Consider the following 23,431-nt stretch of genomic DNA (forward strand, 5'->3'; position numbering starts at 1 on the left):
GCTCAGATGTATATATATATGAACTGGCATGTACAGGGGGAGCAGAAATTATGAAGATTTATCAGTGTGTTGGGTTTCCATGACTGTATAAGCAGCAGGTGGTGGACAGGAAGGTACCCCACTACATTTCTTAACTTCATTTTTCACCATCTGCCCCATTGCCGAGATTTCCCTTCACGTGAAGGGCAACTAAAAAGATAAGAGGCATGGAGGAGCTCAGCTATGAGGAAAGATTAGAGGAACTGAATTTATTCTGTCTTGAGAAGAGGAGATTAAGGGAGGATATGATTAAGGGAGGATATGATCAACATGTATAAATACATCAGTGGTTCATATAGTGAACTCGGTGTAGAGCTATTCACCCTGAGGTCATCACAGAGGACAAGGGGGCACTCTTTATGTCTGGACGAAAATAAATGTAATCTCCAAACACGGAAAGGTTTCTTCACAGTAAGAGCTGTGAAAATGTGGAAAAGACTCCCTCAATAATTGGTTCTGGCCAGCTCAGTGGATTGCTGCAAAAAAGGCCTGGATTCTTTCTTAGATACACAGAATATAACTGGATACTAACATTTATAGGTAAAGTTGATCCAGGGAATATCCAATTGCCTCCCGGGGGATCAAGAAGGATTTTTTTTCCCAGCAGGAGCAAATTTGATCATGCTTTGTTGGTTTTTTTCCTTCCTCTTGATCAACTGTGGGTATAGGATTATAAAAAAAAAATTTTGTATGGTTGAACTGGATGGACTATGTCTTTTTTCAGCCAGACTAACTATATAACTATGTAACGTCCTTTCCCATAGCCAAACAGGAAGTGAAAGGAAATCCCTGCAAATTAAAGGAATCCCTTGGGGCCCCGCCAAGTAACCAGATCTAGTGTCCCATTGGAAGATTTCCACTCTACTACTTTTCTGGGGACAACCCATAAGTTGGATTTTCTTTTACTTTCACGGTCAATGGAAATGGTAAACATGACAAATAGAGAGGATGAATCTCCTTAATGGGGGGCACAGAGAGCAATAAAAACTGACACGTGTTCTAATCTATCTTCACTCTATCCAAAGCTAAAAAAAATGTTGCCTTTAGTTATACTTTAAGAATCATGTGGGGCCTGTCATCAGATCTGGGTGGCATGATAGCACGGTAAAGGCTCATATATATTCCTTAGGGTCTGTACAGTTTGCAAACTTGTTACTTTTTTCATGTATGCCAAAACATTAAAGTTAAGCATGGATGTGTTGATAAAGTGTCAAAGCCCAGGAACATGTAATGTATTTCATCTTACCATATTTTAAATGTGGTGGCTGTGTGGTTTTCTTTTTTTCAGGCTTTTTTATTTTATTTTTACCCAGTGATCAGTAACACACTATCCGTCTTAGTGGGACAATTATTTCTGTACTGTATCTATAGAAAAGCCATGTTGTCACCCTAGCACCGAAAGTGTGTTAGGACAACAAAGCACCTCCTTCTCTTCTCATTTCCATCACATGGGGGAAGGAGTTGTAGTCCTAACCTACATCCTGATAATAATGTTTAAGTTGAGAGTAAGATTGAATAGGCCTAAACTGGATTTTGAGGCACAAACAACAGGTATTTTTGTGTCATGTATCTAACAGATATAACAAAACACTTTTGACAGTATATTTAACAGACCAAGAGGGAGTACATTAGAGACGTTCATCATTAGAAATTAATGTAAAAAATAACATGTATAGTTATTAACACAAAATAAACCTGTCCTTTTAGTTAACACATTTTCTTTTGTTCTTTTTACAGGATCTGTACCTACCCCTGTCTTTGGATGACTCTGACTCCCTTGGGGACTCCATGTAAAGAATAACAGTGTATTGTGTCCACAATGTGTAGAATCACACAGCAGAAAAGAAAAGCAGACCGACACACTGGTGCTTTTTAAAGAATCCGATTACAGCTTTCATTTTTCTTTTACCTGTGATTAATAGTTTGTGTCATACATTTTATGTGACCCAGGCTGATGGGGATAAGCGACTGTTTTATAGTGATGAAGCAGGCTTCACAATTGTATACTGTATGCAAGTATGCCATTTAGGAGTTGTACTCAGAACCAAACATGTTGTTTCTGTGAGCTGTAGATGGTGTCAGAAAACTGACCCTATCAACAGTCATTGGGTATTGCCTTGTTATCAAGGGTAGTAGCAATTATGACACATGTTGGGAAAATAGGTCATGTCTAGTGTATATTACTGATAATGTTTTGTGTCTGATTTATATTGCTATCCAAAACTGTTCTATTTAACATGGAAATGATGATGATACCTAACATTATTTAACTGTGTTTCTTCAGTATCTTATTCTAAATTTAGCCCAGACACACTCAGAAAGTTTCTCAAATCCTCATTTAGGGCTTTCTCAGTTTAAGCCTCTGCTACTATTGCTTTCAACTAAATTTTCTTTTGAAGCTGGTGCAAGTTGATTTTTTACAATAGAATCTGGGCAGCACACAGTGGAACCTCTCCTCATCTCACCACTTAATAATTGGTTGCTGTCTCAGCTAATTTTCAGTTGAGAGACTCAATCATAATACAACAAGAAGTCCCGTTAGTTGCACTATGAAAATAGCTGTCATGGGACAAACTTCCCAGATGGAAGCAAGAAAAATCCTTAGTTTGACAGTTACATCCTTCTTGCACAGAGCAGTCATATAGTATGTAGTGATTATAACACTTGTCTATTTATATAAGACAGTGCAACTTTGAACCTCTTTGTTGCCATTACTATAGATAACTATTGATATTTATTATTATTTGTTTTTGTTGTTGTTTTTTGTAGGGAAAGGGATAAATGATAGTAATGTTCACCTGTTTTATACAATGTTGATCATTAGTTATTATTCATTATTCAGATTGACCCATTTGGTAAGTCACGCTAAATAATGGAGAGACTTATCAATGCAATTGTGAGAGAGGTCAAATTCTGTTTGATAATTGAAATTCCAGATGGCTTTCTTATTTCCTTATCAACATCTCAGTCCCCCTCCTTTGGATGCCTCTGCCGCCATCACATATTATTATAATCAAGATTCGAGAAAAAAAGTTTCTCCCAGTTCAGCACCAGATGGTTGAAATACTAACATAATGGGAAACAAACCCGAGAGTTATTAATCATTTGTTATATACAGAATACAGTTTCACTGATTAATATTCCTTTCCATTTTATCTGAAATTACTTATATGGCAAGGAATACAGACACGCACTACTGATCAGTCAAAACACAATTATGCCCAAAGAATAAAGAAATAATATTAAAACTGCACTCTGCATTTGCAGTTTATGCTCTGTATTCAAATCTGTATTAGGCATCATGCACATTGGACATTTTATCAGCTGCTTCTAGGGGCGTCTGGAGGTTTTTTTTCTGCCTCTAAACACCCCTGCAAGTTAGCCAATGTGTCCATGCATACAAAGGCTTTTAGAGGAGTTTAGAGGCAGGATGCATTTGTAGGTGGAAAAAAAACACTGCTCGTGCATCCAGGAGCAGCGACATTTTGGCAGAAAAAATGCTTGATGCGTGTAAACGTACACAAAGGAGTCCAGGAGAGAAAGAGAAACCTCCAGTGTGCATGAGGCCTTATAGAGTCATCATGTTGTTTATCTGAATCTCAATGAAACTGTAAACCAAGGGCAAAAACATGGATAAAACACTTGTTTACTTCCCTTGAAGCATGTCCATGCAGCCCAACAGTTTTTTGTAAATGTATACATTAAGTTTTCAAGAAGCAGTCTCTAAAAATGTAGTGGACAAGTCCATGTAAAATTGAAGAACAGTATGCAAATTTTGAAGCATCATCATTATTGTGTTTCCTTGTGTCTGGCCTAACATGGTTACAGCGATAAAGATGATTATTCATATACAATGTCTTCACTTCAGCTGATCTACAGAATTCATTCTTTCAAGCTATAATATTCTCTGATACTCCGCAGCCAATTTATTGTCCTGCAGTTAGCTTATTTGCTTGGCATTCATCTTTGACAGACAAACAGAAAATTTGAAAATGGCTGAAATCAAAATACTGTATGCAGTAGGTAAGAGTGAGACTAGCCAGTAAAAATGAATAAAGCATACACTTTCATGGAGATCAATTATTGCAATTATGCCTGACTATTCTGATAATTTGAATAATTAAATACATATAACATTTGCCATGGTATGAGGAAAACTAAACAATGAACTTTTAATATTAAGATTCTGATTCCCTTAAAGGATAAGTTCACTTTTTAGAAAAAAATGAATAGATGCCTATTTTTTTCAGGTAAGAAAATGTGCATTTACTATTTATTTTTTAATTTTTTGGAGCCTGTAAAGCATTGCACCAGCATTCAACAGAATATCAGTGTAATCGGTGTGCTCGCACCTTGTAGAGGCAGACAGTTTCACACTGGATGGAAGAATCAATGAACTACCACAGTGCTCAACAGTGCCATGGTAGTTCATCGTGAACTACAAGCCGTCATCTGCAAATGATGAAGGATGTTGGGACTTGTAGTTCATTCATTCACAGAACTCTGTGAATGAATGATGTGGCCGTGTGGGTGGAGCCCCTCACAGTCACATTGTTTTCAAAAAGTGACAGCTGGTATGGAGAACTTCTCCCTGTACTGCTGTCACAGAGAGAGAGGGCAGCGGCTGCATCTGTGGCAACATGTTATATGTTCCACCCTAAAAACGGTAACATGTTCCCACCAAATGTGAACTTATCCTTCAATACTTTGTTGAGAGTTTTAATTTGATGACATTGATCAGCTACAATAATTAATTCTTTATAAATACAGAATTTTACATTGCCATTAAAATTCTTAATTATCCTCATAATAGAAGCTAAACACATTTGTGTAGCACAACTGGTGATTCTCAAGAAACCTGCCATTGGTTAGTGATGACATGTGCTAAGATCTATTTCAGTGATGATTGGATGTTTATGCAAGTGCCTTTTTGCTATAATAATAATTTTCAAGCAGGGTACATGCAGGAGATCTCAAGTGAATATTTTTAAAAGGGATAAAAAAGGAAAATTACATTTAAAAGGCATTCCAATACTTCAAGCCTAAATTCATGGAAACATAATGAGATTTGTGCTATTGCATCTGCATTTTTTAAATATGGTAATTTGAAGTAAGAACTTTAATCCTCATAACTGGTTGAGCAATGTCATATTTGAACAAAAATGTTTTTGCAGAAAACACATAGAACTACATTACATGTGACCAGTGAAGAAAACATGTTTACTGCATTCACAACAGTAACCATCTCTAAAGGGGTAGAGGACCAAAAGTAAAACCCCTTGATTCTAAAAACAGTGTTGCTGCCGGTTTATCATATCCTAGATTGGCATCTTGATTCCTCTTCTTTGCATATGTCATTCACTAGCCAGTTGCTCTTGCGCTACTCTGGGAAAAATGCAACTGAAAATGTATTGCGCTTATAAGAGCTTCTTTTGAATTTACCAAACTAATCCCTTTTAAAAGTTTCCTCTTAAAAACAAAATTACTGACATTTCCTTCAAAATTTTACAAAGGGTTATGAAACAGTGGTCAAATATATTAAATATATCTGTAAAATCTACCTTTCCAATGCTTGTAACTTTCTGGTTACACATGCAACTGATTTCTATTACAGTGTTGGAAAACAATCCTTTCAAACCCCAAGCTAAATTTTAAAACATAAACCTAATACACAAACACAAAAACAAGAGTCATTGCAATAAAAACAGGTCTGCTAACATGTGCTTTCTTTATAAATGTCCCTGATTAACGCTATACTCTTTTAGATACGGGAAAGGTTGCAGACAAACATAAATTTCACTGTACATACAATATATCTGCCTCTATAAAATGCTACCAGCTCTGTAATGCTGGCCATACATGCACTGATCAAGGTATTCACTGGAACTCTTTCAATAATTTGATCAAATCTAGCAATTGTTGACTTTTGTTTATTGATTACTGCCATTCACTACCACATCAGTAACTTTCAAAGAACTGAATTAAAGCGGAAAGAGATTGTAAGGGTTGAACATCCAAATGATTTTTAATTTGATCCTGGGGTGTATAGAGCATTCAATCAATTCTGAAACAATCACTTTAAATGTTTGCTTTTTCAAATAAACTGTTTACATTGATAGTGATTAATGTTAGAAAATTTTCAATTTGTGCTGCATCAGTCATGTCAGACAACTTTGAAATGACCAGATCGAATGGTCATTTGCATGACCACTACATATATGGCCAGCATTATATTCAGTTCTGAAAACACCATGAATCTTTGTTTTCAGCTATCAAACAGGTTTTTACCTGTAAGCCAGGGTGCATTTTTATAATAGTTTATTTTTTCTGCAGTTTATCTACTTTTTATAAACCACTCCTTTTCAGTTGTTTCAACACTTCTCGGGGATAATGCTGTTTCTCAAATTTATGTGAAAAAATCATTTGGGTCCCTATTTACCATTTGAAAGAAATGATTTTGAAATGTTTTTATACTTTTTGTAAAACCAAACATTCTGTTCTCAGCACAATAATTTTGCTGTATCAATGTTAATTACAGTGATTCATTTTATTACTGAACTTTTCTATTGTCATTTTGGTACTATTTTCTGTCTGGTTTGTTGTTGTAACACCAATATATTATGATACAATGACATGTGATGCTTACTTAAAGAGTGCTATGTAGACTATAATGTGAGATTTATCAAATTATTTTATACATACTGTATCAAGTCAATCCACTGACCATAATAAATGACAGTGTATTGTTTCAACAAAAGGTAATATATGGGTTGGTTGGATCCATCAGGAGCATTGGTTTGGTCACTTATGAAGTTGATTTATTATGTCTGTACTATAAAAATCATATATAAATATATATTCTCATAGTAACCAATATCTGCCACTACATTAGTACAATACATGATTGCATGGGAGTATTTGCCACAAAGGTTAATGTGAGAATTTCAAGCAATTAATTATCAAAAAACATTTTCAGAACAAAACTAATTTAGTAAACCAGCAGGAAATAAAAACAAAGATGTTGTCTACTTCAATAATGACCAAATAGTTTGGGGTCTTGCCCATAACAACCAATAAAATGACATTTGAGGAGTAATTTATGTAAACCAATGAATCTGACGTCCTGTCATTTGATGAAAAGCAAACCACAAACTTTAGCAACAGGGCTTTTGACGTGGAAGGAATGAACTTCTGTTTTCTAATGCAATTGAGAAAGGGAAAGCATCTTATTGGCTGCTTTAAGTAACACTCCATCTTTGTAAACCAGACCTTCTCTTTTAAAATTAGAAGAACTAGAAGATTTTTTTTGAGATGCTAAGTTTAACCTCTTTCCATCAAGAGTACGCAAATAAGCAGCCTCTCGGTGGGGCCTTGATGCCACATATTTGTGTACCAAAATGTAAACAAAACCTGTGCTGAGAGCATGCACCCTGCACGCTCCTGGCACAGTTACCAGTGCCTAACAGAACACTCGGGAGATTTCTGATCATGTGACCGCTGTGGCATCCAATCACGGCGGTCACATGATCATAAACCCCGCCCTGGCTCCCAGCATCAGAAACCCCTTATAGGGCCCGAAGGCACCGGCATTAAGGGGTTAGCTCAACAGCATGTAGCATGTAAGTTTTGTGTCTCTGGAGAGATCAAGCAAATGCATAATATGTACGCAGTGGAGTTGATTTATTAAAACTGGAGAGTGCAAAATCTGGTGTATCTGTGTTTGGTAGCCAATCAGCTTCTAACTTTAGCTTGATCAATTAAGCTATGACAAAAAAAAAAATGGAAGGTCATTCGTTTCAATGCAGACCTGAACCATATTTTGAACTCTCCAGTTTCAGTAAATCAATCCCAGTGTTTTCGTTTTTCTTCACAATCAGGGTTAAAATGATTGTGGCTCTGGCTTGTTCCCAGAAGCTGGTTGCGCTTTAAAACTTTAGGATTCTACGATATACAGTATTTCATACAAGCTTATCCAACTCAGATATTTTCTGTGTATGGAGTCAGTGGGAAAAAATGGTGTGCTATCAAGCATGCATACATACTATGTCATAAACACCATCTGTGATAAATATAACTGTATATATAAAGAAGTTGTGCGTGTAAAATTATCTTCAGGCTGGATACAAAGACCATAATATACAACAGCTCTTTGTCCTTCATATACATGTCTTATTAAAAATACTTGTTGACCTTACAACTTAACTATCCAATCATAACCCAGGTCAACAGATTGCTGTTCTGCAAAGCACATTTTAATATTACTTCATTGTAAAATGCAAGAGCTTATTTGCTGTTGAAACAGTAGTGAACAAGTTCATACCAGTCATTGTATTACAATGCTTCATGTGTGAGCCCACACTATGAGCTGATTATAGTCTGGCCAAAGTGTTCCAACTTGCTGCAGTACATAATTGGAATGGTGGCAAGGAACATAATATGCATGTTCAAAAAATCAATGTGTAGTGAGTGCAAAGGTATAAATGATCAGCTAGCACAAAGTGGTAAACCCTCTTTTTCCACTATATAAACACATAAATGAAGGTGCAGTGCTAACAAACAAACAAAAAACAAATGTGAGAATATTATTCACTATCATAAAGTCCAATATTGCAGTGTCCAACAATACTGTGTGACTCAATAATGACCAGCAATATAAAAAGTCCAACAATACTGTGTGCATCAATAGTGACCAGCAATATAAAGTGTCCAACAATACTGTGTGAATCAATGGTGACCAGCAATGTAAAGTGACTTCTGTGACAATCCTCCACCACTATGCACTCACCAGAAGTAAGAAATAACCAGGCTCTGTGTAGAAATTCCTCCCAAGTCCCTTCAACAGGAAGTGAGATCACAGCAGCCAAATCAGAGGAATTTGGAGGAGGATGAGAACAATAACAAGGAAGTGCCATATCTGGATCAATCACTGACCGGCGCAGGGAAGGTTCATTTGCAAGAATACACATATAGGAGCCCATACTACAGTGGAGGTCATCTGGTGATATCCCTCTTTCCTGCAGTGGATGGACACATCCTTGGGAAGGATTTCTATACAGAGCCTGGTTATTTCTTGCTTCTGGTGAGTGCATAGTGGTGGAGGATTGTCACAGAAGTCACTTAACATTGCTGGTAACCATTGGTCACCATTGATTCACACAGTATTGTTGGACACTTTTTATTGCTGGTCACTATTGATGCACACAGTATTGTTGGACACCGCAATATGAGGACTTTATGATAGTGAATAATATCACATTTGTTTTTTGTTTCTTTATTAGCACTGCACCTTTATTTATGAACATAATATGTATGTTCATACCCAACAAAAAATATGGATTCTTGAGTTGTACACTTTTTTTATTGTCCTTATTGGTTCTGCAACCTTGTCGTAGAACAACATACATACATTATATTAAAAATGAACCCAGATTTTTAGAGATTCCCATCATTGCTTTCCTAGACCTACGATGCTTACTGGAACACCATCACACACAGTTAGGTTGTATTAGACCTTACTTGTTCATGGCCTTGCCTTGTGCAAGGCAGAAATAGTTTATGACTATTATCTAAGCGGCCTAACCTAAGTGTTCAGCATTTAGGATGGTAGAGATTTGACTTTCAATGATTGTATATGTCCACATATGCAAATATATGGTTGCTTCTGTTACTGCCTATACAATCCCAGTACATGCAGTGCAAATAAAAAGTCCAAACGCCTGTATCTTCATGATTTAAGTATAGCAAAACATAACAAACATAGGCTATCACATGATACTTGGCAAATACACTATACTAGGGCCCATGTGAACTTCATGTGCCATTATGGGTATATTGTGTAAAAAAGGAGCTGACCATAATTTTATTAGGTTATGTTTTCTAAAGATGTAACCACTGCCTATCACTGCCCTTATACAACAACAATATATCATTTACTATTCTGTTTTGTTTTCTCCAGCATTAAATAGGTTACCCAACAATCAGGAAGCTTGTCTTTCTGTTAGCTGATTGATTGGTGCGCAAATAAATGTCTAATGTACTTATCTAATTATTTAAGAAATGGCTAAGACCACAGTCTTCAATGCTGACATCATGCCAGTTATAGATCTGTTGTGGGTTACTGTATTTTTAATTGTAAATTTATTTTTTTGTATTTACCTTTGTCTTTTTCATATTTATCATGACTGAGCTTGTGTATATAACTCCCTGTGAAATGAGATTCTTCTTCAACTGGTGCCATATGTAGCATCTCATCTTACTACCCTCCCACCACCACCACTACATCACCACTATGAGCTCCAAGGTAATTAAGCATATGAGTCTTTGGGATGAACAAATAAAATGTAATTATTGTCTCTAAAATTTTGTATTCTAACAAAATGTGTACAGAAAGCTCTGGTATTTTATGTTTCATAGCTCCACAGAAAATTCCCAGTGGAGTATTATATAAAAAAACAGAAGAAGGGACAAGTGCAAGTGTTCCCAATAACAACTAGTCAGCATATTTTATGTGGTTAAGGCTACACAATGAAAGCAAGCATCTGACGTGCGACAGATGAAACCTTTGCAGGTCACTTTCTTTGTTTGAAAAACTACTGGAATTGTATTGAGCTAAATTTTGAATTCCTAGTATGTCTACTGCCTCAAGTCTTTTGTATTTGGTTCAAATCATAAATGTATTAGAGCCTGATATATTTAGTACTTAAATCCCACATATGGAATTTTTTATTTGAGAAGCACATAACCACTTTAAAGTAGACTCTTCTGAAGAGTGTGTTGTGATAGTTACATGATTTGTGTCTGTAGTGAGGCATTTGCAGTCATGTCATAGGTGCTGCTAATATCCCATGTGTTTTAGATTAGATTTTTGTCTTAATATTTATTACGTTGATGCAGCAAATGTCCCATATAACTTTGACAGGAAGTGTAGTTGCTAAGGAAAAATGTGTGTTTCACAATAAAACACCAGCAATTGTGATGTCAGAATTCATTTTTGACCATTATGATCTTCAAGAATTGTCTTATTTCTAAATAGTCGCCTTTGCAGGTTTGCACTGTCAAAATTACTATGTCCTGTGTTCTCTACCAGAATGTTAAGGGGATTCGTTGCACTGTTAACTATTAACTATCTTATGTTACCAAAATGGTGACACAGAAAGTTGAATGTAAGCACTAGAAAGCCTGCTTATAAATTTGGGAGCAGGTGATATTTGATGTACTAAGAAAGACTTAGAACTCCCAGCATGCGTGTTCAGAAGCGTAGGATTTCCCAAAGCTTTAAAACATGGTCCTCAGCCCTCAACAAATCTTCAGCAACAGTCAAATATAATAAAAGAGGCAGATTTAATTTTTGTAATAAAGATATATCAGTTAAATATTTTTTTTAATTACATGGCAAGCATTTAATGAAATTCTACAAATTAGATAACTTCTACCTGTTTGCTGAAGGCCTGCAGCGAATAGATAAAAAGATAACTAAGAATCATATAGAGCTCCCAAGCAAGTGGTTGGGGACTACTGCCCTAGAGAATGATGAGGACATATGTCAGCCATCTGAGAATTTGAGGTGCATTAGCACAATTGATTTTATAGCCCTGAGGGCACCCAACTTTGGGAGAATTAATTTGCCCGAATGTTAAATCAATATGCCTTCTTTAATATTTATAATCTGCATATATGCAGAAGGGTTTTTTTTCACATGAGATGTATTGAGGTAACTATGGTAATAAGAAGATGTTACAAAATGGTCCTGAGCTGAAGGCAGCGTTTATATTTAAATCTTCGAGTACTGCCATTATTCTTGGGTTTGGAAGTAGGACTTTTCTCATTGATTTTTTTAACCAATGTATAAAGACTGTTTTTAGAAGAAACATTTTTATACTGCAGTTTTAATATTTACTTTTGATAATGTAATGTTCAGCTGAATCTGACTCTTTTTCAGGGCAGTTATTATTTGTGTATTTGCAGGGAAGAATAAAAAGGAAGGGTCTGGGAGGAAGGGGGGTGGGGGGCTAGTGTGATGCTAAGCCTTTGGGGACATTTAAGGAACACATTTATTAGGCAGTTAATGTGACTTTTATCAAACATTTGTTGGTGGTGAATTAATCACTGTTATTTACACACCTGCAGTGAATGTTTGGTAAATGTCACATTTACTGCTTCATAAATACGCCTCCTTTAAAAAAGATGGCATGTCATATACAATTTTTAAGCATATGTTTGCTTTCCACCAAAAAAAAAACTCAAACGTAATACTTCTTTGCAAAATATTCTATAAACAGTTGTTTCAGTGCTGAAAAAGGATATTCCACCTTAGTATATAAAATTAGACTCTGGCATTCAGTGCAATAGCACAGAGCAGGGTCTATACCACCAGCATCCTTTTAAATTGTGCAGTCTTACAAATAACAAAAATAGCATTAAAGATACACTTACTCTGTAGTACTCTACTCGGGACAATTATTTGTTTCCTTTCTACATTGAAGTAAAACATTCTTAAAAAGAACACAAAACTAGTTAGAAATGTAGAATTTTAGTACGCCAGTGAGGATTTATATTGTTACTGGGTCTTCAGATTTTGCAGATATGATATTGCTACCAAACATTCAAGAATAAAAAAAAGCCATTCTGAAGTCCATTAACATTTTATGCATTTACAGTATATTTGTGCCATATTTTGTATGTGAACCCCCAATACTGAATTAAAAATTCTGGATTCTTGTTTGAGAACATTTCATCTGATGTCCCTTCCTAATGGTCACAGATTAATATTAGTAATCTGGACACTGAAACTATATTGGGCTCTTAATACCTACTGTCATATTTCTTAAATGTTTAGGTATTTCATAAGTTGTGGGTAAAGATTCAAATATGAAAAAAGAGCTGGTGAATTCCAGTTGAGGGGTTGAGCCAAACTGTTCTCAATGTATCATGTTGTAATATAGTGCAGCTTGAAGCCAATGATTTCTTGCTAAATGTATACAGCACATGCATGGTATTTGATAATTATGTCTCAGTCCTGGTGCGTTTTCTTTCTTTTAATTTTCTTTGGCGATTATTGCCCCTTGTGCTGCTAGATGGAGTCCCACACACACTGCAGAGCAATGATCTTGGGCTCCAAATGGGAGCAGGGGGCTAAAATAACATTTGTTTGCCATCTAAACTGTACAGCAAAGCTTTTTATTGATGTTTACTAAGAAAGAAATTAGGAATAGCTGTAGTTAGGATTCAAGTACTTAGTCAATTAGTGGGTGTAACTTTATAGAAGTGTAGCTTATTCGTTAACAAGACTTATGGGGTGCATGCATAAAAATGTGCAGTGCATTTCTTCATACTACTGGTAACAAGTAGGGTTTTCTCACTTGACTATTTCATGATTGTCTTTCAAATGAGTTGGATTATTATAAAAGCATCGCCTGGTACTGTATGTAGTCTTAGACAGTTGGTATGAACAGCTGGTTTTTGACCTAGGATTTTATTCTTGACTGCTAAAGGTGCAGAGGGACAGTTATGGTGGATATTATAATAATGGATAATTTGAATGTAAAATGAAAAGGATTTTTCTGATTGTAGGACAAGATACATTTGTTGAAATATAAAGTTTGTACCAAGCCACAGCCTCAGGTGTAAGGGTACATATAGATGTGTTCTTTGACTATTTAGTATAAAAAAGCGTCAACAGATATAAGAGTACCCAATAGAAGTCAAATAAAAGACAAAAGGAACATGACCTACAGCCTTGCATTGAGCAATATCATGAGCCTTACTGGGTGTATTTTACAGCTTAATTAATCTCTATTGATGGCACTTTTCCTAAAACATTGGGAAAAGTTCACAGCATGAGTACCACAGACAAAGATATGTGTATGTACTTTGAAATGCAGCAGTCTGAGGCTTGAAAAACATCAGATCTTATACAACTTTTATCATGATCCATATACAACAAAATACAGATTATAAAAAGGAAATTAAATCTAAAGGATCATTTTGTTGTTTGAGGGAGACCATTACACTAATGAAATCTTTATTTGGTGCAAGGGCTGATCTGTTTAGTGAACAGGAACTCTGTATTCTGAAACTTTTTCTGAATATGAGTTGTAGAAATATTAACTCCTTACAGCTGTCAATGATTATTACTATGATTTGACTAAAAGTAACACATGAAAGCAATTTTTTTTTTTTTATTATTATTTGTTCCTCCCATTGTCTAACACATCACAGACAGAGGTGCATGTATAAATATATAACAATAACATTTTTAGCAGTTAACATTTTTTCTATGTTGCATGCAGGTAGCATCATATTGTCTGATGCAGATGTTCTCATCTGTTTGTGCAATCCTGGGAGTGCCATTTTTTATCAGTTCATCACTCCAGACATGAGAACATGTGGTCCTCCATTTATTAATATAACACAACAATAATGTGTAAACCCACAAAATTTGATGTGGGGCTCAAGCCCATTGAGTGTGCACCTTAAGGCTGATGTGTTCAGTGGATTTAGAAGTTATTAGGACCAATAAACCAGGTTCACTGCCAAACGGTGGGAAACCCAGCACTGGATAAATTCACAATAACATTGCAAGTCTACTTTTATACAATGGCTATTTTACCCCTATGGACTTCTTAGGGATTTACCACTCAACCAATGGCCCCAATTTTGTGACAGACACAGAGTGTAAACCAAAATTAAGGTGCACAAACACAATGGGATGGCAAGTTAATTCCCTGCTTCAGTTGGTCTAGCATCTAACAAAGACCTAGACGTATTTAAGAAGCACTGCAAAGTGAATACAGCGACCAATGGCAACCAGCAAAAGATTAAAGATATATCAGTGATTGAAGGATTTAAATCTACTGCAATGGGTAACTGCACTTTGTTTGTTTTCTACCCTAAAGTAGCTGTAAAGGCTTAAGGTTTTTTTACCTTCATGCATTCTATGCATGAAGGTAAAAAACCTTCTGTGTGCAGCAGCACCCTCAGCCCCCCTAAAACTTACCTGAGCCCCCCCATCCTGCTCCAGCGATGTGCATGAGAGCCGAGGCTCTCCTGGGTCCTCATTGGCTGATACAGCAGCAGGAGCCATTGGCTCCAGCTACTGTCAATCACAGCCAGTGGGCCAATGAGGAGATGGCAGGGGTGGGCCGAAGCCACGCTCCATTTGTGAATGGACACACAGAGCAGTGGCTCGGAAGCAAGCCTGTCTGGGTGACCCCATAAAAAGCTGCTTGCTATGGAGGCACTAGGCAGGAGGGAGGGACCTAGAGCAACAGCGAGGAACTCGAGAAGAGAAGGATTGGGGCTGCTCTGTGCAAAACTATTGCACACAGCAGGTAAGTATGACATGTTAGTTATTTAGAAAAAACAAACAAAGAAAACAAAATGAGCGTTTATTATTACTTTAAGGTCCATTGCTTGCCAGCACCCAAGAAAGTGAATTTACAATTTGGCTGTAACTTTGAAATGTACAGATTCATGATGGGATAGACATTCGTCATGAGCTTGGGCAAGCTCCTAACACTGCCAATGGAAGCAGCTTTTGCCTTCTCAACTGAGCATGGCATCACCAGATATGGGTGTTGTTTGGTCAGAAGAGTCAAATTGGTTGAATCAATGACAAAATCAATAGGTATTGATTATTTTGATAAAAATGTTTGGAGACTGCACAGGATTTCTTTATCTTGCAACAACAAGCCATACTGTATATTACTGGTTTTATCCTACAAAGCACAATGGGCTTCATGCTTAAAACTGTCTAAAGAAAGTTTTTTTGCCATTAGCAGACACCCATCTAATCTTATACTGCACTGGAAGCATAAAAGAGTGGAGTTGATCGGTTGCAGGGAGAGCAAGAACTGTTCTTCCATCAGATATGTTTTATACATAAAGCCCAATAGTTTAACATTAGTTGCTGCAGGATGCAAAATATCTATTTATTACCATGTTATTGAATATAATTTTGTATTTGGCAAAAGTGGTGTTTTTACTGAAAAAATTATATTCACTGCTTTGCATATCAATTTTGTTAAAATAAAACCGAATATCACCTCTGTACTAGTAGATCTTTGTAAAGATTTCTTAGAGATAACAATTTTCAGACCCTAACCTATGCACCTTTGTAATGTCTCTGCCCTCACCGCTACCTAATGAAACCTTTCATATTGTATAACACTATTCAGCAAAAAATGTTCTCCTTTTATAGTTTTTTTTTCTTTTTTTTATATATATATGAGCCTTTTTTTCTCATTGCCATGTAAATTTTGAATATGTGTGTAAACTCATTTACAAAAAAATAAATAAAATTTGATTTAAGATGTTTCTTGTTGAATTTTCTGTTGCATAAGGCAATGCAAGAGAATTAGCACTAATTTGTCTTTTGATTCCATACAATCACTGATTTTTACTAGATATATGCAATCAGAAAGTTCCCAAAAACACTGCAAAAGTTGCCTCCTTGGATAAGCAAATAGAATCTGACTATCCAGATAAGAAATTAATTACTACTGTGACACAGCTTCTAACTGCAGCTTGTTAAATTTAGCTTTGACAAAATAAACCTGGAAGCTGATTGATTTCTATGCATAGCTATGCAAACCTCCTGCACAACCACGTAAAATTGTTGAAAATGTGTAATTCACCAGTCTCTCCCTTATGTCATACTATTACTCACTAATCTCGACTGCTGCTGCTATTATCATCCAGTGTTCCATATACCATGTACCAAAATGATGTCACAATACTGCACTGATAATATACAAGTTCCATTATTAATGTCACATTCCCCATTCTTATCAATCTTGTACTTTATACCAATCTTCTACTGTGAATGACCACATGCTGGACAGTTCTCCACCACAATCTGCTCACCTGGTATTCTGACCTAAGAAAACTGGGTCAGGATGTACCTTTCCCCTTAAGGGGAATATTATTGTCTGGATTGGTGTCAAAGTCCAGATGGATCCTTGTTTCACTTCATATGCCCAATATAGCTCCACTGAGCTCTAGGATGTCATTTGATATATTTGTTCTTCAATGGTGCTCAAAATATAAAATCAAACCATCATAGTATTTTACAGAACCACATTAAAATGAATTAAATCTTAAAAACACTCACACTGTGCACTGGTCTGGTGTACCACAGAGAAAAGCTTGTTCTGTCACACTGTATTTTACGAAAGCTCCACACTGTGCCTTTAAGATAATGAATAGGCTTCATTCACTGTACTCCCTGAACTGGCTCCCTTCCTCCAGATTTCCTGTATTGCGTGCTTACATCACTGGCTCCACCCCTTGCGCATTACACCACTATCACATGGCTCCATCATAGGAATAGGAGTGTGGTGACATACTACTGGTTTTAGTATGAAGCTTTGTTGTTTGTCTCTATGGCAACCTCCTGTGCTTCCACAATCATATGAACAGTAACCAAGTAACCCCTTGCTGACATAAAAAATACTAAATATCATTCTGCAAAATTTCATTTATTGTATTGCAAGCTCCTTGCTATTACAAATAGTAAAAACTACTATACGGTATATTCCCTTTATGCAGTAGACAATCTGACTTGTAAATGTGAAAGGTAAAGGAAAATGTGTTCTCCGCCTCTAAAACCATTAAAATACTTAACATTGTCATTAAAGTAATAACATTAATAATGGTAACTAGGATCCTGCTTCCAGAGCCCCTGTGTTGTCTACCTGCCACCACTGATTGCCTTTTCATAGATCAACATGTATTTAAATGTCTGTTGACCATGATAGTGTAGCAGTACAAAAAAAGACTCTTTACATCTCCTATGGTTTTTTTTTTTGGAATCTGTCTAGGAATGGCATGCTGAAGCCATTCAAAATTACAAACATTTCAAGCTTTCAAGTCAATTGGGGATTTCGGATTCATAACATCATTTTAGGTGACCCAGAGGCCAAGTGTCCTAGTAAATATTCATGAAACTCCTTTCCCATATGCCAAACACTTACATTATGATAGGAACTCTGCAGACAGACAGTTGCTGGAAGAAAGTGATATAAATATGTTACTACAGCTGTTCAGTGATTCACAAATGTTCCTGCAACAAATGCAGGACTACTTAAAATAAATAAGGTTACTTCTCGGAGATGTCTGTGATACTTTTGTTCTTGAACAAAGCAGAAAATATTGATTAATATGTTGCACTAGAAACACTCATTTGCAATCCAGTTTTCCTGTGTTTTGATTTTTTGGTGGCTTTCACACACTAGGCTCAATACACATGCTATTTACCATAAAGATCATTATTTTAAGCCATATGACTATATTTTGTAGTTCCCATTGGCTCTTATTTATTAAAATAGTCGTTTTAATGGGAAAATGCTTGTTATATCTCAATGAAGAAAGCCTAATGCAGTTTTAAAGTATTTTAAAAAAAGCTCGTTCTAAAGTTAATATACATTTTTTTCCATGGGTAATCAAAATCTTTGTGACCAGACCAAATTTTAAAGTTTTGGTATATACCAGTTTACTCAGCAATAACTTATTTACATAACACAAAAATATTGATTTTCTAAGACATTTGAGGTCATCATTTGGTAAATTGTAAAATTATTCTGCAGATATTTTTATAATAAGCATAAAAATTAGGAAAAATGCAAAAAATGCAGTTTTAGTTACTTTAGTACATAACAAATTGCAAATCATTAATTCCAACCCAAATAATTTCAATAAATCATTTTTTCATATTAATCCTGAAAACAAGGAATCCAAATATGTGTAGATTAAGTCACATACTCAAGCACCATATAGGTGATTATTATTATTATACAGGATTTATATAGCGCCAACAGTTTGCGCAGCGCTTTACAATATAAGGGAGACAGTACAATTACAATACATTTCAGTACAGAAGGAGTAGGAGGGCCCTACTCGTGCACCTTACAATCTAAAGGAAGGGGGAGGTGATACAAAAGGTGATAGCTGCGGGGGGATGATCTGGTGGAGGTGGCTCAAGTACCGTTCTTAGGTGGAGGTGGGGTAGGCTTCCCTGAAGAAGTGAGTTTTCAAAGATCGCCTAAAGGCAGACAGGATGGGGGCTGACCGGACATGCTGTGGTAGGGAGTTCCAGAGGATGGGAGAGGCTCTGGAGAAGTCCTGGAGGCGAGCGTGGGAGGAGGTGATGAGGGAGCTAGAGAGGAGGATATCATGGGAGGAATGGAGTGGGTGATTTGGCCGGTATCTGTGGATGAGGTTGGTGATGTAGCTAGGGGCAGTGTTGTGGATGGCTTTGTAAGCTGTGGTTAGGTGATAAACTAGTGTGTATATTTTAGATATCTGGATATTTGTACAATGGCCTGAGATGGTCCATTAGGCCTGGGATGACATTCCAAGTCTTCTTTGTACTAAAATTTCAGCAAATGACATACCTATAAAATAGAATATTTACATCTCTTGCCACCCACACCACTCTGTATTTCTTCTTTGCAGATAGCTGGTCCCCTGAAATCCACTGGAAAGATTACACTTTTGAGAATGATGATCTCAGTTGTACCCTGCAGTTCTCTCTGGTCTCTCCCATGTGACCTCACATTAATGTAGGATACAGTACCAAAAGTAGTTTAAAATCCTGAAATTATTACTTTTTGTTGGCCTGCAAAAATTATCAAGGGGCAAATTATTTTGCCTCCTAGTTTTAAAATGCTTCACAATGAGCTCAACTCTTACAGGCACCACATTGGCAAAGATGTCCATCAACACAAGGGTAAAGAGCACTCTCTTAAAAGAAATTAAATGTATATTGAGGGTTCTCATGGCAGATTACAGCGGTTAACCCTTTTGCAAATGAAGTGATTCTAGTTCACATATTTTGTTCTCAGACAAAGTGGGAGATTTACTAAAACTGGTGCAAAGAGTATCAGGTGTAGCACAGTAACCAATCAGCTTCTTGGTTTAATTGAACAAGCTGAAGTTAGAAGCTGATTGGTTACTACGCACAGCGGCACCAGATTCTGTGTGCACCAGTTGTAGTAAATGTGTTTGCAAGTGTTTACTATTCGAAAGCCCTATAGAGCCCTAATTCCTCAAGCCAGGCTGTGCAAAGCAATTCTTAGACTGAACTCTTCTTATTTACACTGATAATATTTTAAATTAAAATGCCCAATTCACAAATGTGTTTCCTGTAATAGTGCATGCAGGGAAGGAAGCAGTGGTACAGGTCTTAAATGAGCATATTCGCTAGAGGATTTCCTGATCCCACCGACAAGGTCACTAAGCCAATTTACTTTTCATTTTAAAACCACACCAATAAGCAGCAAAATAACTTTATTCATGCACACAAAACCTTCTATGCACCCCTCGTCATATACAGTACATGTACTTGCTATTTCTACTGCTAATCTGAAAATTCAGTAAACCTGTGTTGAGACAAACATTAATAGCTCATTCACACCACTACAAGATTTGCACCTTCTGTTAGTGAATCAATTCATTTTTAATATGCTGACAATGCACTTCAACACACAGAAAAGTCTTGCATTATTTTTTACTTATTTTTTTGTGTTGCCGTGTAACAATAATGTGTTATGGCAAACGTTATAATGCATATTGTGGTGTGAAAGAGTCTATAGTCTGGCTTTGCTGACCTCCTTATCTGAAAATGCTAATTGTGTGGTCATTGTGTAGACCCTTTGGTGTTATAACTTTGAACCACTAGCCCAGAGCAAATATTCAGATAATGACTTCTGACATTTCAATGACTTTATCTGCACATTTGTTCCAATTTAGTGACGCTGAGTTTTTGCCAGTGGTTTGGCATGCCAGCCAAAACACTAGCATTTTTATAAGCTGAAAAGCAACTGGTGTAAAGTTAAAGCAGAAATTCACAGGGAAAGGGAGTCCCGCTGGCTCTGTCTGTACATCTGCTGTGTTGGGCACATTGCAGAGTGGCTGCAGAATACTGGGTGCTGAGACGCTCTCTGTATTCCCACACCCAGCACTGAAATGAGCCAGTACTTTTAGGTGGAGTGATCTCCACTTAACAGTAAATGTATAATCCTGACCCAATGTCATCTGGGGGGGAGGATGGTGTGATCCTGTGGATGATGTGGTAAGTTCATACTGAATGGGCTGCCATTAACCACCAATGTGGGGTGGGGGTTATTAGCATGGTCACTGACCACCAATGCAGAGCAGGGTGGGGGTTAATTGGGGTTAACATAATCACCACTAATCAACAAAGAAGGCGGTGGAGTTAACAGCATTACCACTAATCACCAATGCAGAGGAGGGAGGTAAAAACACTGCCACTAACCATCAACGCAAGGGGGGGGGGGGGGGACAGGATTGCCACTGACCATAATTAGGGGGAGCTGACATAGCATCACTACTGACCACAAATGTGGTGGTTATAACTGCAGTTACTGATACTAGTGCTGTGATTTCATACAAAGGAAGCAATAAAAAAGAACAGGATATTTTTTTATTCAAGAATATGGTACAGCACGCACATATCAGGAATATGAAATGTTGGATTTTCATATTCGTTAAGGGTGAGATTAAGGTTCAGGAGGGTAAAATTGTTAATAAAAAAATTCAGACCACTGGTTCTCTGTGTCTATGCCATTAGAACCTTGATGAAGCCAAGCCAAGTCGTTGTGACTCAGACTAACTGCATTTTGGGGCATCCTAAGTTATTAGTTTCCCCAATTTTACTATATGTAATATATTGGTTTACAGTTTATTTCATCAAATCAACTGGTGTCAATTTTTATTTAACAGCCTGCAGAAAAACTGCACCTGAGATTTAATATGCCTTTTGGCATTTAAATGTACTTGGAGCATGAGTAAAGGGGCATTGCTCAGCTGAAGGTCAATATTTACTTAGCAGAACTAAAGGCAGTAATACTTATCTCTGTTCCAACAGTCAAACTTTGGCATCTCCTCCCCAGCTTTTTCCAGATACCAGTCTTCGGCCATCTTGACTTGCCAGTGTGGGACGTCATCACTCCTACGCATGCACAGAAATTCAGTCATCCCAGTACACAGACAATGTGCCAGAATGTAAACTGAGCTGCAGCTGTGCAGCCCAAAGTACCTAGTGTATTGTAAACAGGCAGGTAAGTGTATTTTATTGCAGAAGAGCCATTGTATGACTTTTATGCAATAAAAGGCCTGCCTGTGTGTAATTTTTATTTTTCCAACTTTAGTTCCACTTAAAAGAAGCAGCAATAGCACCACAAGCTACATCAGCACTTGCGCTTTAGTGCAAATCACTGTTGTGGATCAATGCACAATGTGTTGTAGAAGCACAGTACTTTTGAATAGGTTGATAGTAAATTTCAATGCAAGAAAACACTTACCAACACCCTTTTGTTTTTTAACACACTGCACCAAATTCACAGAAGGTTTACATCTATGCATTGTTGCACACCTAAAAGGTTTGTACATTGAGGTTCACTGGAGAGGTGTATTAGGGTGTTCTATTCAAAATGAATGGCACTGCAACACACGAAATTGTGGGTAGTGCATTGCCGTGTGTTTGTGCAAAATATCCATCGTGCTGCGTGTTAATGAAACATACAGATCTGAATTGGGGCCTAAAGCATACAAACACAAAAACAACCTTACGATTGATATTCTCATTTTCTAATAATGGATGCAGTACAAATTATCTGGATGTTCAAATGAAAAGTCCTGAAAATCTAGGAGTTTTTCTTTTCCATGTTAACAACTGCAAAGTCAGCTGTAATTGTGGATCTGCTGTGCTTCTGCAGCTTTGCCAGGATGAACTGGCAGGAATCAATGAAACATTTATCCCAGCTAACATTGTTTTCAGTGTGTTCTCTGGGCTCTGCCTGCCTTGCTGCGTGAATCCCTGTGAGATCAGATTCTGCATTTCCTTCCATGCAACTCATCATGTGCTGAAGAGAATCATCTCAGTGGATGGAATTCTTACATGTGTGCTGTTTGATGATCCTGTGACAGAACAACACCCTGAAGCACAGATTCCACACATGAATGAAAACTGAATGAGTGAAAACTGTTAACCATTACTAATTTATTTGCAGTATATGAGATTCAAGCCTTCATTTAAAGCTGAGCTGTCCTAAAGTCCTATAACAAGTCTACTTTTTTTACCACTCTCCAGCCACAAAATGTGGAACTAAATTGGTTACTGAGGTAGCAACTGCCCAGTGTTAAGTCAACAGTAGTTCTTATGTTAGCTATAGATGGATTGAAATTTGTCTGGTTCAGCAGGGAGCAGCAGAACTTCTCTCCATCTATGGCTGTTTCCATTCCAGAGAGGTTGGTCTCAGCAGGGACCAGCAGAACTTCTCTCCATCTATGACTGTGCCCATTCCAGAGAGGTTGGTCTCAGCAGGGACCAGCAGAACTTCTCTCCATCTATGGCTGTTTCCATTCCAGAGAG

At 36.9% G+C, this 23,431-nt stretch overlaps 1 protein-coding gene across 3 annotated transcripts in view; it reads left to right on the forward strand.

The window, feature by feature from the left end:
- Positions 1 to 16,347, forward strand: part of DCX (doublecortin) — a 171,165-nt gene extending 154,818 nt beyond the window's left edge. For 2 of the 3 annotated variants that reach the window (XM_089678260.1, XM_089678262.1), the window contains exon 7: positions 1,777 to 16,347. In XM_089678260.1, coding sequence (XP_089534386.1) covers positions 1,777 to 1,833 — 57 coding nt within the window. In that variant the 3' untranslated portion in view covers positions 1,834 to 16,347. The remainder of the gene's footprint in view (positions 1 to 1,776) is intronic. The other variant, XR_016312849.1, reaches the window with a different exon arrangement.
- Positions 16,348 to 23,431: the final 7,084 nt, after the last annotated feature.

Source organism: Staurois parvus, unplaced genomic scaffold (assembly GCF_062004578.1).
Source record: "Staurois parvus isolate SC_StPar_1 unplaced genomic scaffold, SC_StPar_1.0 ptg000202l, whole genome shotgun sequence".
NCBI lineage: Eukaryota > Metazoa > Chordata > Amphibia > Anura > Ranidae > Staurois > Staurois parvus.